A 20,417-nucleotide genomic window follows, 5' to 3' on the forward strand; every position below is an offset into this window, starting at 1 on the left:
TGATTAATGCGGCGAATGCCCAAAAGCAATTACAAGGTATATAAAAATGAATTATTCCTTACTTAATACAGTCAAGGACATATTCCATCAGGTAATGGGCCACCTAATTGGTCGGCGCACCCCCCGGAAAATCCAAGAGGGGATAGTCATGACGTCACGAAGTCGGGTACGTATATAGTCCGTATTTCGAATACCGTGAATCATTTTGTTTGTGGATGCAGCAGAGTACATGTGACGACTGGTGTGTTTGTGAACCATACTGTGATATCTATAGAGTTTGTGAATTTATCGATAATGGAGCAGTTCTATTCCTTATTGTGTGTAATGGGAATTTCTGCAATGTCTGGAGATTTCAATCCTACCGTCGATATCGTCGGTAAATTACCGCCTGAAGTAGCAATTCAAATACTAAGGTGAGCGATTTATTTCAACCAAGTAGATCAATTCACTTTATGTGTTGATTGTATAGTCTTTCCATTTTCTTCCCGTAAATGTATATATCGAAGACATTTCGAAATTTGGATCACCATAATACAGAGTATTCACGGTTGTCATTATAAAATTTGTGTAAACACGAGATACCAAAAACCTGTCAAATATTGTACCGGTACTGTGTTTTGTATCATTATGAGAGCTGTGATACGCATCACATAACAAAGTGCAAAAAATAGACCAAAATCAATAAATGAATAGAGGAAGGAATAACTTGTGCCCAAATGTTTACTTGAGTATAGTATATATTGTATAATATATAATATTATATTGTATTACATATAATTCAGAGTATTTTAAGTGTAATGGGGTAGACTTACGTAGCTTGAGAAATAATTCATCCTTACTGCGATTAATTGCTTTAACATGCATGGTGTTATATATTATCGAAAGATATAGGGAGCTATGAATATACAATTGTCATATTTATTTCTGTAGGCTATTATTTTATTACAATACTATTGCAGCGGGGCGATAGGTAGTAAATACGTGAACGATTATGTACTGAATGTCATTATTATTACCGCCACTATTTTTATTTTATTGCGATAAAGAATTCAAATTTACTTCCGTATTCAATTCAGGAATGTTGATTTCCATTTCCATTACATGGTGTTGGATGGAATGAATTTGTTTATGCCTACCAATTTGAAGCAAATGCTACATACACATTTGAGTGCGGATGGAGATTGATAGGCACTTTAAGCGGGAACAATGAGAATTTCTGCATACGAAACATAGTAAATCTGATCGGAATGTATTGCTTTTTAAGCATACGGCCCAGTAAGGGTATCGAATTCTGCATAATGTTACGTAAATTCAAGCTCTATAAATGTATGAATAATAATTTAACGAAGTCATACATACGTTAACATTATAGACTGTTATGCCTTTCAGCGTTCAGTCTGCAAGCCTCCGTGAATTTACTAAACGTCGCCACAATACTCGATTTACAACTAGTGTTGTGGCCTCATTTAGTTCTATACCTCTTATCTTTAAATCGTTAGAAACCGAGTCTAACCATCGTCGTCTTCGTCTACCTCTACTTCTCTTACCCTCCATAAGTCCATTATTCTCCTAGGTAACCTATCCTCCTCCATTTGCCTCACATGACCCCACCACCGAAGCCGGTTTATGCGTACAGCTTCATCAATCGAGTTCATTCCTAAATTGGCCTTTGTCTCCTCATTCCGAGTACCCTCCTGTCATTGTTCCCACCTGTTTGTACCAGCAATCATTCTTGCTACTTTCATGTCTGTTACGTCTAACTTATGAATAAGATATCCTGAGTCCACCCAGCTTTCGCTCTCGTAAAGCAAAGTTGGTCTGAAAACAGACCGATGTAAAAATAGTTTCTTATGGGAGCTGACTTCCTCCTTACAGAATACTGTTACGACACCTTGATTCAATCACTATATTACCATCCTTGGAAAACACACAATCTAAACACTTGAAATTATTGACCTGTTCTAGCTTTGTATCACCAATTTGACATTCAATTCTGTTGAATTTCTTACCTACTGACATCAATTTAGTCGTCGAGAGGCTAATTTTCATACCATACTCATTGCACCTATTTTCAAGTTCCAAGATATTAGACTGCAGGCATTCGGCACAATCTGCCATTAAGACAAAGTCGTCAGCATAGGCCAAGACTGCTTACTACATTTCCACCTAACTGAATCCTTCCCTGCCATTTTATTCCTTTCAGCAGATTATCCATGTAAACTACGAACAGCAAAGGTGGAAGATTACAGCCTTCTCTTATCCCTCTAAGTACCCTGAAGCAAGAACTCATTATACCATCAATTCTCACTGAAGCCCAATTGCCTTTGATTTTAATAATCTACCTTTAATTCCATAGTCCCCCAGTATATTGAACATCTTTTCCCTCGGTACCCTGTTATATGCTTTCTCTAGATCTACGAAACATAAACACAACTGCCTATTCCTCTCGTAGCATTTTTCAATTACCTGGTGCATACTGAAAATCTGATCCTGACAGCCTCTCTGTGGTCTGAAACCACACTGGTTTTCATCCAGCTTCCTCTCAACTGATCGCACCCTCCCTTCCAAGATGCCAGTGAATACTTTGCCTGGTATACTAATCAATGAGATACCTCGATAGTTGTTGCAGTCCTTCCTGTTTCCTTGTTTATAGATAGGTGCAATTACTGCTTTTGTCCAATCTGAAGGTACCTTACCAACACTCCATGCTAATTTTACTACTCTATGAAGCCATTTCATCCCTGCCTTCCCACTATACTTCACCATTCAGGTCTAATTCCTGCTGCTTTATGACAATGGAGTTTATTTACTATCCTTTCCACTTCCTCAAGTGTAATTTCACCATCATCATTTTCCTCCTCCCCATGAGCTTGGCTGTTCGCAACACCACCAGGGTGATTTCCTTTTACATTGAGAAAATGTTCAAAATATTCCCTCCACCTCTCCAGTGATTCCCTGGGATCTATTATGAGTTCACCTGAATTACTCAAAACACTGTTCATTTCCCTTTTTCCCTCCCTTCCTAAGATTCTTTATTACTGTCCAGAAAGGTTTCCCTGCTGCTTGACCTAGCCATTCCAGGTTATTACGAAAATCTTCCCAGGACTTCTTTTTGGATTCAACAACTATTTGTTTCGCTCTGTTTCTTTCATCTACGTACAAATCCCTGTCTGCCTCGGCCCTTGTTTGGAGTCACTTCTGATAAGCCTTCTTTTTACGTTTACAAGGTGCTCTCACTTCATCATTCCACCAAGATGTTCACCTTTTCCCATCTTTACACACAGTTGTTCTTAGGCATTCCCTTGCTGTTTCTACTACAGCATCCCTGTATGCCACCCATTCACTTTCTGTATCCTGAACCTGCTTACTGTCTACTGTTTGAAACTTCTCACTAATCACATCCATGTACTTCTGTCTAATTTCCTCGTCCTGGAGATTTTCTATCCTTATTCGTTCGCAGGCAGATTTCACTTTTCTCTACCCTAGGCCTAGAAATACTTAGTTCACTACAGATCAGATAGTGGTCTGTATCATCGAAAAATCCCTGGAAAACTCGTACATTCCTAACAAATTTCCTGAATTCGAAGTCTGTTATGATATAATCTATAATGGATCTGGTACCCCTAGCCTCCCTTGTGTAGCGGTGAATAGCCTTATGCTTGAAGAATGTATTCGTAACTGCTAAACCCACACTAGCACAGAACTCCAGCAAACTCTTCCCATTCCCATTAGCTTCCATATCTTCCCCACATTTACCAATCACCCTTTCGTATCCTTCAGTTCTATTCCCAACTCTCGCATTGAAATCGCCCATTAGCACTATTCTATCCTTGCTGTTGACCCTGACCACGATGTTACTCAATGCTTCATAAAACTTGTCAACTTCATCCTCATCTGCACCCTCACATGGTGAATACACGGACACAATTCTAGTCCCATTTCCTCCAACTGACAAATCTACCCTCATCATTCGCTCGTTTATGTGCCTAACAGAAACTATGTTGCGTGCAATGGTATTCCTGATAAAGAGCCCTACCCCAGACTCTGCCCTTCCCTTTCTGACATCCGTCAAGTACACTTTATAATCTCCTCTCTCTTCCTCATTATCTCCCCTTACCCGAATATCACTTACTCCTAGCACATCCAGATGCATCCTCTTTGCTGACTCAGCCAGTTCTACTTTCTTCCATAAGCCCCATTAATATTGATAGCTCCCCATCGAATTCCATTTCGTTCACCAAGTTGTTTCCAAGGAGTCAAATGGGAGTGGGACTCCGTTACTCCCATAGGTCCGAGGCTTGCTTAAAATGTTCTGAGCTCGGTCAATTCATGAAGCAGGATGCTACCCTACTTGCACATAGTCCAAGTGAGGATCTCTCCTCTAACAGGTTATGGACCACTGGTGAATAGCATAGTCCTAGCCGCCTGAGCACAACGAGGGCCACGATTCATATGTCCGAGATGCCCACTCCCATTCTATAGCAACTGGTATCCCGACCACTTACTAGGCCACTCAGCCGTTGCCCATGGTTCACGAACTAGGACAGTAACTCACACCATGAACCATCAAAGTCATATTGTAAGTAATATTCACGTTGGTATAATTTCCATCAGTCTTGATAACTGACACAAGAGCCTGTCTATTTTGATGTAAAAGGAACATACCATTATATCTGTCTTTCTCTACAGTAAAGTACAGTCCTTCTCGTTCACTGTAGCGCTCTCATGCCTAACTTTTCTCGGGATTCATGAATATTGGTGTCCTTACGCGGTGTTTGTAGTAATTTGACATTTTATCACCTACTGACCAGCTGAAAATTTTAAATAAGTTACCTACCTGTACAAAGTCCGTAATACCAGTGTCCTTTCTTTTGAGTGGTCAGTCAGCAAGCCTCTGTGACTTGACTGAACGCTGCCACAATTCTTTATTTGTAACTAGTTTCATGGTCTCATTTAGTTCTGTTCCTCTTATCTTTAAATCATTAGAAATAGAATCGTCGTTAGAAATAGAATCGTCGTCTTGGTCTCCATCTTCTTCTCTCACCCTCGTTGACAGAGTCCATCATTTTCCTAGGTAACCTATCCTCCATTCGCCTCACATGACCCCACTACTGAAGCTAGATTATCCTTACAGTTTCATCAATAGCTAGTTCATTCCTAATTTAGCATTCATCTCCTCGATCCAAGTACCCTTCCACCATTGTTTCCATCTGTTTCTACCAGTGATCATTCTCGCTAATTTAATGTCTGTAACAGTACTTCTAACTTATGGTATGAATAAGATATCCTGAGTAGTTGGTAAAAACAATTTTGGTTATCTTATCATATCAACCACATTTTAAATTACTGATGTGTGTGCTACCACAATTTGCTGCTAAATACAGATTTACTTTTCTTTCTTCTAGATTACATTTTTAACCTGAATACAATACACCTCATAAATGTGTTCAATAAGCTATAACTAGGGAGCAGATTTTTATGTAATTACATATATTTCTTCTGTAATAAAATCTTTCCAATGTGTTAGACACACAACAATTTCAAATGCAAATCTGTAAAAATCACATATTATATACAAAGAATGACATGTTTTGTTCTACAAGAACATCCTCAGATTCTATCAAATCACTTAAATAATGTGCATATATGTAGAGATCGGGCCAGTTAGGAAGACATCCGGTGAGGGGAAGTGTGCGAGTGAGAAAGCAGAGCCGTGGGAGCGAGAACGCTGACTTCCCCTTCTCGCTCAGTGTTGTGGCGACGTACAGTTGACCCGAAATATTTGTTATAACTGACATGTAACACTCCGCAGATTTTCAGTTAGTGGACTTCCCTTCCGGCTGTAAATTACAGACATACCTAGACGAAATGAATGCATTTAGACGTGTTACAGATGACAGATAGATTGAAGGAGTTGGAACATAATTTAACCTCTTATTATAGTAGCTGTCAAAATCGTTTCCGTGTATCAATTTGCTAGTCCTTATTTTTAAATTATAATTTGATGTAAAATGAACTTTACGACGCTGTATATGTACAGTGTAGAATATGGTTTGCTATAACACCAGGCTTCATAACCTGAGCCACGTCATGTAAAGTAACTCGATAATAATAATAATAATAATAATCTACAAGAAAATTGAAAACTCTCAGAAACTATGTGAACAAGGAGGATAAACTTTTACGGCCATCTTCTCCTCAGAATGAACTCTATGATTAACCGAACAAATCTTGACTTCTTCCGTAACCCAAAACAAAACCGAACAGGTTTAAAGAAACTAAAAAAGACGTGGTAGAATAAAAAATTACAGAAAATTCACTATTCGGTCGAATAGCTAATGTAATAACTAAAGAAGAAAACATAACGTTCCAAAACAAATCTACATTAAAAGCCAAATTTATTATCTCGGAAGACGAGAAGAAACGAAGATCAGAAAGAATGAAGAAATACTGGGCACTAAGAAAAGAACAACACACAGAGAAAGAATTGATTCAACATACCCCAAAGAGGGTGAAACAAAATAATAATAATAATAATAATGTCCTCCTCTGTGGTGTAGTGGTTAGCGTGATTAGCTGCCACCCCCGGAGGCCAGGGTTCAATTCCCGGCTCTGCCACGAAATTTGAAAAGTGGTACGAGGGCTGGAACGGGGTCCACTCAGCCTCGGGAGGTCAACTGAGTAGAGGTGGGTTCGATTCCTACCTCAGCCATCCTGGAAGTGGTTTTCCATGGTTTCCCACTTCACCTCCAAGCAAATGCCGGGATGGTACCTAACTTAAGGCCACGGCTGCTTCCTTCCCTCTTCCTTGTATACCCCTTCCAATCTTTCCATCTCCCACCAAGGTCCCTGTTCAGCATAGCAGGTGAGGCAGCCTGGGCGAGGTACTGGTCATTCTCCCCAATTGTATCCCCCGACCCAATGTCTCACGCTCCAGGACACTACCCTTGAGGCGGTAGAGGTGGGATCCTTCGCTGAGTCCGAAGGAAAAACCGACCCTGGAGGGTAAGAAGATTAAGAAATAATGATAATGATAATAATAATAATAATAAGTACTTTTACTTTAATGCCAATATTTTGTTGCTTTCTTGTAAAACAAGAAATGTGACTTTAACGATATGACATATAATTACATAATTGTTCTCAGGTACAAGAACAAATATAATTCATAAAAGGAAACACCATAAAGGGTCTACATATGCTGAGTAACAACGTATGTATACGAAGATAACTTAAATGACACTAGAAATAATAAGTAATAAAATAATTACACTATAATTATTCACAAAATGAGCACATTCTTGTTTTATTATGTTCACTACATCTCTTCAATTCCACTGAGTCCTCCGTCATCACTTCTGTCGTCCTCACCGGATGACGTGTCATCGGCTCCCAGCTGGATCGCAAAGGACTCCATAACGTCTTCAAAATTTTCCCCATCCCTTATGTTCCAGTCTTCGACGGATATTGACGCGAATTTCTGTCTAATGAGTTTATCTATGTCGTCAATAGTGAAGGTGACGTTGTGAGAAGCTACCCAGTTCTTCACTTTTGCCCACATTATTTCAGTACTGTTTAATTCAGGGTGATATGGGGGCAGTCGAATTACCGAGTGTCCGTACTGTTCCATGAGTTCATCTAGGACGCAGGTTTTGTGTGCCGGCTTGTGCAATTTGATAAGCTCATAAAACTCGTGTTTGTACATCGTCTCACGGTGTGGAATGTTCCTATTCACTAGCCAGGAGATCGTCACTTTACGTGAGCTGGAGGTTGGAGCACGATCTACTTCCTTGTTGTGATATGACGCGTAGTCAATCACGAGGACACTGCGAGGTGGAAGTTATCTTTCATATCTTTCATTCTGTTAAAAAAAAAAAAAGTTCACTATTCATGTCATCATGGTAGTCGCCACTCTTGTTGCCAGACTTCCAGATTAGCAGACAGTTCTCGATGAAACCCATTTCACCGCCAGCATGTACAACTATCCTCCACCCGATACTGGGCAGCTTTTTAATAAACAAACCTTTTGTATTTTATGTCATGTTTTTCCATTAGGATGCGCTTGTTAGTGTTAGTTTTTTCTGATGATATCCTAATGATCGAAGAATTCGCTTGACACTAGTATTGGATCCTGAACTTTAAGTCTTTACCTAACTTTGCACGAATTTTTGAAATTGTAGGTAAACATTTTTCATCTAAATAAAAATTGCTAACGATAAGACGTACAGCACCTTCGTCAAAGTCGTTCAATCCAGTAATATTCTTCGTGCGCATTCGGTTTTTGTTTGGTGTTTCAAACAGACTATCCATAGGTTTTCCTAATTCTTTCGTTTTTCATTCTTAATCCGTACCAAAGAACTTTCTGACACTCCAACAGCTGCTGATACTCTTTCCTGCACTTTTTTACTATCTATCACGAACTTTTCTTCCATTTCCACCCTTTCCATAAAGTCTATAACGTTCAAGATTGCTGCACGAGTCTGACTGTTTAGCACCTTACGATGCACGCTACTTTTAACGCCTTCCATACTGTCACAGATAGGCCTAACGTACACCACCACTAACCACAGTTACTACTCAACGGGAAATTAGAAAGCAGAGCGCGGCAGCTGAGTGTAAACTTATGCACTGAACTGTCCTTGTAGCAGGAGCTCTGTTAGGAGGGGATGCGCTACGCGAGATAGTCCAAAGTACGCATGCGCTCCCAGATGTCTTCCTAGCTGGCCCGATCTCTACAATATAGTTTTCGTAGTGTAAACTTGTCAATGATATGGAGTTAGTTGATAATGTGAACCATATGTGAGCAAGAAATGATTGCATGGGAAACAACCAATATAGTATAATGAAATATTTTGTACTTATCTACAAAGCCAAAGAAATGTCTGTTGTCACTTCACCATAACAGATCTGTGAACCGAGGAGAGGAACAGTTTTGAACTTTGCTAATGGTTCCTCGGGGAAGGGCGCGTGTAATGATGTGGATCTTTCCTATTGGTTGGAGGAGAGTGGGTTGCTACCTTCATCCTATAGCTAGCAACTGTAACCTGGGGAGGGGGGTATTGGGGGGGAGAGCGTTGTGAAACTTGCTTCAACTATCTTCTCCTAGTAATGATGTATTATGAATAAATACAAGTTTATGACGTGGGTTTAATAAATTAGTTATTGAAATTGAGTGTAGGTTCTACCTATTAGACGTCATTTTTAATGACTGCATGAAACTTTTTTAAATTTACTATTAATATCATTGTTATTACAATATTTTAGGAGTGTTTCTGCGAATCTTATTTAGCGATATTCGATAAAAGCCTGGAAAGTTTTGATTACACTTCTTAAGTTGACAGTGGAAAATATGGCTTTTATCTTAAAAAAAAAAAATTTGGATGTTTTAACACAATTTAAGTTTATTATTTCCATTGTGTATCCCCAAGTATTTTTATTTACACAGAAAAGCACACAATGTGCAGGGGTGTAAACTTAATCACTACAAAGTTTTGTCAGAGAACACGGTCTCTTCGGGCACTCCAGTGCATGGCAAAAACCACAGAACTTGTCACACCATCAACATACAGTCATGGTTCAGATCGTGAAATCTAGGTACAACACGTGCCTTATGATGGAAGCCATGGACAGCTGCACGGGTCACTGTATGTCTGAGGTCGAAGCAACTCTGACACCAATCGACTGTTATCATTGCATCCGTTATATCGAAATCGTTCCAAATTTTTGTCTTCTTTAATTTTAAATCATGTAAAACCTAATCTTATTTCACGTAAAAACACACATTTCACAAAAAAAAATCTAAATACGTATTTTAAGAAAATCCATAAAAAGCACATAGGCCTAAATTGGTGATTTTTGTTTCTGAATAAAGTTTAAAATACTACTGTGTTAAATAATTATGCTCATATTCACATTTTACGGTTATGGTCTTGTTTTTTAACAGTATATCTTATGTCATATTTCTCAATGTTGTGGCTATTTATGGACTTCCCTCCAGAAGTTCGAAGACTTGCTGGTCCCTAACTAAATATACCTTAGCTATCATAAGTTACGATCTTAATTTCCGTGTTTACGTTTAACCAATAATGTAGAGTTTGAGGGATGTTCCACCATTCAACACATTGCAACAATTTAATAAATTTATTTAAATTAGTTCAATTAGTTAGTTAAATTTATTAAATTGTTGCAATGTGTTGAATGGTGGAACATCCCTCAAACTCTACATTATACCTTAGCTAGCATTGTAACTTGCTCGTATTAGGCAGCCAGCTCTGGTTTTGTTCATAGAATGTTAGCGAAAGGCAATCGCAGAGATATAAGGCGACGAGGTTGTATGTTGGGTATTCAGCTCGAAGGCTGATTTGATCCTCCACAGCTTCATGAACAGCTGTCATAAATAGCCTAGGTGTCACTGAAGAGGCATACTAGGGAAATGAAGAGTGAGATAGTTGCCCATTGCTTTCCTCACTGAGCCAGAAGTTGCTATTAAATATGTCTGCCAAGCCCACTGAAATGCATGCACCAACCAACACTATGAGCGATATTTTCATAACAGGGACTGGCTGCATAAGGAATGGTATTACCAGCATCACTCATACCTCAGTCACTTTTATATTGTCAAAGCCAAGGAGGAGACTGTCAGGTCAGTGAAAGTAACAAATTTATTCTAAACCATGCCAGAAGACACAGTGCACTGTAAACACTACATCTTGTCAGCAAAGGCATGGTGACGAGGAATACCGTAATTTAAACTGCACACTGGAAGGATATTCTCACTGGGATTGTCACTCCTTAGAGTAAGGTTAGATGTTCAGGTCCATATATCATTCCCGTGGTCATGTCATTTTTTTTTTTTTTTTTCTGAATTTCTTAGAGAGATGTTACGAAAAAACTTTACAAAGAATTCGGGTGGCGTGCGATAGCGAGAAACTGTGGGTGAGCATTGACAAAACCATTGATTCAAGTGGCAGAAAAGTAGGAAATGTTGTAGTTGGTGTGTTGAAGAATGACAGAACTGCTTGTGAACATTCCTATTTGCTAGCATGTAAAGAAGTGCCTGCTACAAACAATGTCACTGTAGCTAGGTTGTTTAATGAAGCCATGCACTTACAGTACTTTGGCCAAAAGTTGTAAAATATGACAATGTACTGCTTATACTTACTGATAGTGCAGCTTACATGAAAAAAAGCAGTCAAAGACACCTCTAAGCTTTCTGAAAATGATAAACGTTACTTGCGTAGTTTATGCTCTACTCGGGTTATGTGAAACTGTAAGGGATCAGTATTTTAAAGTGGATAACTTAGTCGTCTAATGATAAAGAATGTAAAAGCACCCTCAAGAATCGATCTGTGTAAGGACAAAAACCCAGGTGTTGCTCTTCCTCCTGCTATTGTTATACAGTGGGGTACCTGGCTTAGCGAGTGGTGTAGTACACAGCCAATTTTTAAAGTTTCATATCCATTGGGAATGCACTAGATAAAACCAATGCATCTTCAATTGAAATTATTCAAGAGGTTCGGAAAGACAGCTCTTTGAAAAGTGATTTGGCATTTATATCTGTCAATCTAAGCTTCTAGTGTAAAATCATACATGTACTAGAAAAATCCACTAACCTGTTGTCCAAAACAGTGAAGGAAGTGTGTGCCGTTGAAAGTAACTTAGATTCAATCTCAGCTTCGCAGGTACAGGAACTGTTAAAAGACCAAATTTCAAAATTTGTTTTAAAAAAAAAAGTTCCAAGTTGCTGAAGTACTGGAGGGTGTTCATGTTGGTGAATTTGAAGGCGTTAATGTTGGTGACATTCCTCTCTTTAACTATGCACGTCTGATGTCCTGTGATGTTGAGCGACGGTTTTCGCGGTATAATAGGTTCGTCAGAGATGATCGGCATGCATTTGTGATGGACAATTTGGAGATGACCTTTGTTGTTCATTGCAATTCTGAGACTACTTTTAGCAACTAATATTCCAGCATGTGATTGGTGAGTACGAACTGGTTCAATTTTTTCAGAGATGATAGTCTTTTTGCTATAATTAAACAAAACATTACAATTTTTTAAATACTATAATATCTAGTCAGGGACATCAAAAATTAATATACCGTCCTGTACTTTTCCATATATAGACATCCATTTGCCTTAAGGAGCATGTTTGTTATTTTGCTTTACGTCGCACCAACACAGATAGGTCTTATGGTGATGATGGGACAGAAAAGGCCTAAGAATGAGAAGGAAGCGGCCGTGGCCTTAAGGTACAGCCCTAGCATTTGCCTGGTGTGAAAATGCGAAACTATGGAAAACAATCCTCAGGGCTGCTGACAGTGGGATTCAAACCCACTATCTCCTGTTTGCGAGCTCACAGCTGCGCACTCCTTACCGCACTGCCAACTTGCCCTGTGGAGCATGTTTGGAGCACTATGTTTTAATACAAAACTTTATATCCATTTACCTCTTGAACGCAAGTGGTTATGAGATATTTAAAGCAGAATATTTTAAAATTTTTATCAATTATTTTAGGTTTTTAGCACACAAAAAAGTAATATTTTTCACTCTTTTAGGACATAAAATCTGCTCCCTAGTTATAATGGTCAGGTATCAGAATTGCAGAAATTTTGTTCTTTTTAGATACGAAAACTTTGTCAATAGACTTGCTGTATAACTTTGATATACCAACATATTTAGAAAACAATTTTCCATTTTCTAATACAAACTGAAACATAAACTCGGTTACAAACCATTATGTGCTGTCTTCGAAACATTTAATTCAAGTTAACCTCTCATAAAGTAAACCACAGGGCTCTAAACTACCATATCTCTTTAAACATTCCTCACAATGGCTGTTGGTACAGCAACTGTGCGAACTACTACTATTAAAACATGTTTACAATACAGTGCTAGGGAGGAATATGGCACATCAAACAAAAACTCAAGGTGTGGCCAATCAGAAATCGAGCAGACTTGGCCGCATTGAATGAATATATTTACTGTAGGCCAAACTGTTTACTACATTTCTACCTAACTGAATCCCTCCCTGCCACTTAATATCTTTCGGTACATGATCCATGTAAACTATGAACAACAATGGTGAAGGGTTGCAGCCTAATCCAACTCCTGTTACGATGTTGAACAACAAGCTCTTTCTACCAGAAATTCTCAACGCAGCTCAATTGGCAACATAATTGCCTTTGATTATCCTTAATCCCATAGTCCCACAGTACAGCGAATGTCTTTTCCCTCGGTACTCTTGTCATATACCTTCTCTGGATGTAACATAACTGTCTATTACTCTTGTAGCATTTTTTCAAATGTCTGGTACTTACTAAAAATCTGATCGTGACAGGCCCTTTGTGGTCTGAAATCACACTGGTTTTCATCCAACTTACTCTCAACCACTACGCTACCTTCAAAAATGCCAGTGAACACTTTGCCCATCATACTGATCCATGCTGTGAGCTTGCATCCAGGAGATAGTGGGTTCAAACCCTACTGTTGGCAGCCCTGAAGATGGTTTCAGTTTTCACACCAGGCAAATGCTGTGGCTGTACCTTCATTAAGGTCACGGCCACTTCCTTCCCATTCCTAGGCCTTTCCTATCCCATTGTCGCCATAAGACCTATCTGTGTTGCTGCAACGTAATGCAAATAGCACTCTGTTCTGGATTTCCAGTTTAGCACTCCCATTTTTTATTTGAATCAGAAGTACAATGGAATAATACTACATTTAAAAGAAACAAACTATATACACAGATATATACAAGTAAGAGGTCTTCAACAGTATATGCCATACACAGATGTCGCACAGATTCGGCCCAAAATTTGGCCACTTCAAAGGCATTTGGATTGGCCAGCACCAAGTCTTCCATTGTGGATTGGCCAGCACCAAGTCTTCCATTGTACAGTTTGATGGACACAGGGGGTAGCATAGCAGGTGTTCAGTTGTCTGAAGTTCACCACAGTCACAAATGGTCATATCGATGGGAGGTTCCATTTTTGTAGATTCGCTCTGGTTCTACCCACTTCAGATCGAAGTCTGTTTAAAGACCTCCATGTCATCCAGTTTTCGGTGTGACCAGGAGGCAACACTTCCCATGGTTCCATCCATTTCAAGAGGCCAGGGGTCTTTTGTTTCCATTTGGTAATCCTGACTTTGTTCGATGATCCTTCCAGGTGTTCTGAAGATGTTAAGAAGGCTTTCCTGGACTTCAGTCTTCGTTGGGAAGGTTGGTGTCCAACGAGTGGATGTGAAGGTATTAGATTTGTTTTAAGCCTTTTGTTATTAGCAGCAACCTCTCTTCTGACATCACAAGGGGCAATCCCGGCAAGGTAATTGATTTTCTCGAGAGGAGTTGGCTTCAGGACACCAGTAATTATTCTACAGCTTTCATTGAGTGCCACATCAATCTGTTTTGCGTGGGCAGATTTGTACCATACTGGGCAGGCATATTCACCAGCGGAGTAACTAAAGGATAGTGCAATAGTTCTAACAGTTTGTGGGTGTATGGCCCCAAGTAGATCCAACAAGTTTTCTAAGTAGTGTATTCCTGGAAGACGCCTTTTGTTTTACATTCATACAGTGCACCTTGAAGGTGAGACTGCGATCGAGGGTGATGCCCAAGTTTTGGGGATGGAAGCAGTGGTCTAGCGTAGCTCCATTCCATGTCACAAAGTGTTTCCTGTTGGCTTGTCGATGTCGTAAATGGAATGCAAAAGCTTGGGTTTTGCTCGGGTTTGGCACAAGTTGGTTTTGATCATAGTAGTTGCAGAGTTCTTCTAGGGCGGCTTTCAGGGTAAATTCTGTCGTTTCAAAACTATCTGACTGGAGAGCGAGAGCAAGGTCATCAGCATAGATGAAACTCTTTGTGTCTTGAGGCTGTGGCTGATCATTTGTGTATATATTAAACAACAAAGGCACCAGTACACTTCCTTGAGGCAAACCGTTCTTTTGAGTTCGCCAACAACTTCGCCGGCCCTGAACTTAACAAAGAATCGGCAGTTATGAAGAAGTGTAGCTACCAGTCGTGTTAACTCAAGATCTTTAGTAAGACTGCAACATTTTTTTAACAGGAGTCTATGGTTTACAGTGTCATTTGCCGCTGCGAGATTAACAAATGCGACACCTGTGACTTTTTAAAACTCAAAGCCATCTTCAATGTGCTGAGTTGGATGCAAAATCTGGAAGGTGCAATTTCTTCCAAGTCTAAATCCTCTCTGCTTTGGAATAAGAAGTAGGTCAATAACTTAAGTAAGGCGATTTAGAATCGTTCGTTCCATGATTTTATACAAGGGGCACAGAAGAGATATTGGTCTATAACTTTTTGGACCTTCAGGGTTTTTGCCTGGTTTTATGATTGCAATCACATGTGCCTTCTGCCAAATCTTTGGGATGTTGGATGATGCCAGGCATTTGTTGAATAATTCCATGAGCCACAACTTTGTTCCAAAACCAAAGTGCTTTATTTGCTCAGTGCAGATATTGTCCAAACCTGCAGCTTTACCATTTTGCACATTGTAATACCAGTTTCTAATTCAGCAAGATGAAATGGTCTGGCTAAAGTACTGATAGCCTCAGATTCCCCGGTCACAATTTTTGACTTTGATTTCCTAATAGTTGATCGTGATTTGCCATTATTAAGCAACTGGGAAGCAATATGATTGGCTGTGACATTAGCATGGACTGAGCATTTAGTTGGGTCACTGTTCAGTTTTTTCAGAAGCCTCCAAGCCTTTTGACTATTAGCTGAGAAATCAGTTTCCTCCATCAGTTTCAACCAAGTTTTCCTTTTGTTGTCTGAGATTGAAGAGAGCAAGTCATGTCCGTTTCTGTGAAGGTGGGGCATTGTGCGTCGGATCCACTGATTGTCTTAAATTCATCCATTCATTCTTCATCACATTTTGAATTCTGGTCAGTGGATGATTTTGGGCTTTTAAATTGTCATTACATTTCATCTCATTTTGTACTATTAGGGGCCAATGACCCTTGGAACAAGCATCGTCAAGTTGAATAGTCTTATTCAATTTATAAAATGGACAGGCTAATCACCATCTTATGATTTTAGAAGTCAATTTAGATAATTTATTATCTCTTCTCTTTACCTATTTTGTTACAATCACTTGCCTTCCATAACTCATGGTTTGGTTTGCCTGATTTGCTTTTGTTCAAACAAGTTGACATGCTTAAAGCATAATCTTTCTGAAATAAATATTAGACTATAAATTCATTAGCTGTCACTTGCTCAGGATATGTGATGCACTCTGATATTATTTGTTTAAGGATTTTAAAAAATCTGATTGGCTTGAAGAATAAGTTAATGTTTCAGCTAGTTGCTGAAATGTAAAAAGAATGCAGTACGGTACTCGCTTTGTACCATATTTATTCTCCAAGATTCTAATAATTAATGGAATATTTCCCATTTTGTAGAAGTCATCAAACATTATCTTTTGTATAATGCAAAATTTTGGAGCTCTTGTAAATTTTAGAACCACCAAATTAACCTCGCATTTGTTGATATGGTTCATAAATTGGTTTACAGAATATCTGAATCTCTCAATCATATCTCATCCTTTGATGATACTGAATCTTAACTTGTATTAACATGCAAGAGCATCCACCAATTACACAGGCTACACACATTATGGTTTTGCTCAATTGTTCTGAGGGTGTATGATACTTGTTTCTCAGATATTTCTTGTTTCATGCAATGTACTCTTACTGTTCACAGGTTGTTGGATTCTAGATCCTTGGTATCTGCTGCTCTGGTAAGCAAGCGCTGGTTACAGCTTTGTCGAATGGATCGTACTCTTAAGCATAGAGTACACAGACAATTACATCGTGAGAGATGTAAGATATACGAGTTGATCATTGGCAGTCAGCCGACTGTACTGAGGGATTGTGATGAAAACAGTGCAATACCGGTACCATTTGCACCAAGGAATGATCGCTTTAAGACAGTCAAGCCTTCTAGCCAAAGTGAGTAGTTGTGGGTGTTTTTTACCATGTACACATCAATCCAAACTAAGATAACTGCAGTTGGGACAAAGCTCGTAATTTTAGTTAGTGGCAACAATAGGAAGCTCTAATACAATATCTGTGAACCATTACTGTAATGTGGCAACTGGTGTGAGCTTATGACAGGAATATAATTCAGGAATATGTCTTAGTCATGATTCTGTGGTGCAAAAACTGTGCCATTCCATAGCATGACAGGTTGAGAGGTAGTAAGCTAGAAATGTTTTTCCTTTCTCACAAACATACCATGTCACTGTAAAATACTAATGATTTCTTTCTTTGTCTTCAGGTATTAACTACACCACTTCAACTGCAAGTCAGCAGCTAGTAGTTCTAGATCAGTACCTGCCTCCAGTTACCCTTGCAAACAGGCAATTGGATAGAAGTGCTGGGTGGTTAATGGCTAAAGGTGGGCAGAAGATGAACACTGAATCCAGAACCAAGATAGCTGCTCTTAGAAAGAATGAACAGTTTCGTAGAAGACGTCTACGTTTGTAGTGAATGTTGTACTTGTATCTACCAATGTTGATCAGTGGTAATAAATGTTTTTAATAAGTTAAACTGATTTTTATATTAATTTTCTATCCTGGTTATTTTAAGTTTCCCTGAAACGATGCACATGCAAAAATGAATACCTTACTTAGTCTTAGCAAGTTTTATGCAAAGGGTTATGCAATTCAGAAGCATTATATTCATAGGAAGAAACAACAGTATTTTGAATCAGTTTAGAGGTTCATATGTAAGACAAAAAAGCACTGTAATGAGTGACCTGGCATTTGGTTCTGAAACTGTACAAAAAATTGAAGAGTTTATGGATTGTAATTTAGTGGAAAAGGTTTATATGATAGTTTTAATTCTTTATCCGTTGTTTGAAATTATGCGACTACATGCATATCTGACCACCGTTCAACAAGCCATATTATTTATACAACAGTTGTTTATGTGCTGCAAACACTACCTTACACACTAGATTTTCAAACATCCATATCTTCCAGTTGCCATTCCCACAAACCAGAGTACTGAAGGTACTGCACTGATAACAAATCATTTGCCATCTGGATGACAGTGCTAAATGCTGTTCAATGATAATTGATTTGCACCTAACCGAATGCCTCCCAGTCATTTTATACCTTTCAGCATATGAACCATGTGTATTAAGAACAACAAAGGTGAGAGATCACGGCCTAATCTAACCCTGGTAACTACTTGAACCCTTAAATGCATAGCATTTGTGCACAGGAGAATTTATGTGCTTGTTATGCATCATGTCTTAGATAAAAATAATTATTTCTTTTATAATCTCTTTAAGGGCACCCGGAAGGGGTGACGTCTGCCATGTTAAGATGGGCGTTTTTAAGAAACATTTTCTAGTAAAGTTATGAACCAAGGAAAGTCATTTTTTGTATATATATTTACTAGACCTTCGCACGTAGATAGATGACATCATTTCTTAATATCTGCTGTATTTTTGGAAATATGAATTTTTAAGTGAACATCAAAATTTTAGGTTATGAAATGAGACATTTTGTTCCATAATTCAGAAATTGAACCTTTGATTTTCAAAATCTCATGTTAAAGTACGTAGAATGATTAGCTACATGCCAAGTACAAGTTTGGTTAATGTACATTTAATGGCATCAGAGTAAATGTTCCTTAGGTACAGAAAAAACTACTTTTCAGGAAATGAGCCTCAAAGTTTCTTAATGCATTCCATCTCCATAAAGTGGATCAATTGGGTTGTCTTCCATCTCATCTTGTAATCTCCTATTTACAATTCTTTTCTTCTGTCTTCCTAGCTTCACCAGTTCCTTTTCTATTGCATCTACTTTCCTTTTCCTTTCCTTATCTATAATTGACATTCGTTTCAGTGTTGTGTCCTGGAGGTATACATAGTCTTTATAGAACTTCGCACTTCGAGATTATTGCCTTCATTGTATGTTGCCACGGCATCATAAACACCAAAGTGGAGTGTTTTTATACCCACAAATACTCTCTTGGGAATCTGCGCCCAGATCAAATTATTTAGGTATTCATTGGGGTTTTGGATTTTACCGTGAATGCATTTCCAGAGGAGATTTTCAACGGATAAGTCTCTGAAGACTGGCCTTATGGATTCCGCGACTGCATACGGCAGACTGTGGTTGTGGTCGTAGTTTCCTTCATTTTTGTGGTATTTGCACTGTGTGTCCTCTCCTTTTGGACACAAGCCGCGCTGTGGTTGTTCGTTCTGCATCTTATTCTGTAGTCACTTGGGGCACACACATGTGCACACTCAATTGTAACGTTCGGAATAACAGTGATTTTCGGATTTCCCACATTCTTCCGCACCTTGAAAATCCTATTACTATGTCTAGGCATCTTGTTCAATGTATAAAACCAAACGGAAACAAAGCAGCTGAGTACTGGTGTAAAAGAAATCGCCAAAAACAATAAACACAGGCAGTTATGTCCTCAATTGGTCTGCCGTCCAGGTTGAGCAACAATTGAAAGTTGTACTTTCCTGCAGCAGAGATATCCTCTAGCAGAAATGGCCATGTTCTGAAACATGAACACCGTCAACAGGGTCTTTGTCACCGCTGACAAATGGAAAGTAATGTTATGTCACATCATTTCAAGGACTTTTCATGTCCGACATCTGCAGCACTCCAGATAATATAAAAATTAATAGCCTTTCAAACGTTGCAGAGGTCTGAAACAAAAAGTATTCAAAAGAAGAAAGTCACAGGTATATAAAACTGCAAAAGAAAATAACTATTTTTTTTCGATTTCACCCCTTCCGGGTGCCCTTAAATTGCCCCCTCAGCATCAGTCTTTGTTTCCACATCCTTCAGCCCCACCTTATACTCTCCTTCACCCCTCCCTCCTCAGTTTACATTGCCTGCTTCCTACAAGTCAGTGCTTGTTCCCTACCCACTCCTTTGTTTCATGGCCTGCCCGCTTCCTCCAGTAAGTCAGTGCTTGTTTTACATCAGACAGAGGTGAGTCTCATAAATAACTTTTCTACTTTTTTTTCTTTTCTGTACGTTTATTCATTCCTAATTCTGGCCTTCATTTCCAGATTTACTTCTTTGTGCGAGGTCCTAAGTGAACTTTAAGGCATCATATCATGACAAGATCACAACCACAAATTTTATTATATGTAGTTTAAAGTTATAATTATTCCTGCAACATTGTCTTTGTTATACATATGTTTTAGTTATCACATAATCTGTTTAATTTTTATTTCAGTAATATAATTTACTTTTTATATTGTATTGAAAAGGTCTGTCAATTTATTCTTACAATGCCTACAACACCAGCCAACTGGAAAATTTATAATGTCCAATAACGGACTATTTATATTGGTATTATAAATTTACTCATTTGGAACAAATATTTCAGATTCTGATGGCCAGACAGGCATCAATTTTTGATAA

The 20,417-nt window shown here is 38.7% G+C and overlaps 1 protein-coding gene across 1 annotated transcript; it reads left to right on the plus strand.

Moving 5' to 3' along the window:
- Positions 1-226: 226 nt before the first annotated feature.
- LOC136857078 (uncharacterized) lies at positions 227-17,530 on the plus strand. Its single transcript, XM_067135461.2, has 3 exons — positions 227-413; positions 16,715-16,962; positions 17,291-17,530. Exons 1-3 carry the CDS (start codon positions 295-297, stop codon positions 17,497-17,499), a joined length of 576 nt encoding a protein of 191 aa, XP_066991562.2. The 5' UTR covers positions 227-294; the 3' UTR covers positions 17,500-17,530.
- Positions 17,531-20,417: the final 2,887 nt, after the last annotated feature.

This window comes from Anabrus simplex, chromosome 1 (assembly GCF_040414725.1).
Source record: "Anabrus simplex isolate iqAnaSimp1 chromosome 1, ASM4041472v1, whole genome shotgun sequence".
NCBI classification, from domain to species: Eukaryota; Metazoa; Arthropoda; class Insecta; order Orthoptera; family Tettigoniidae; genus Anabrus; species Anabrus simplex.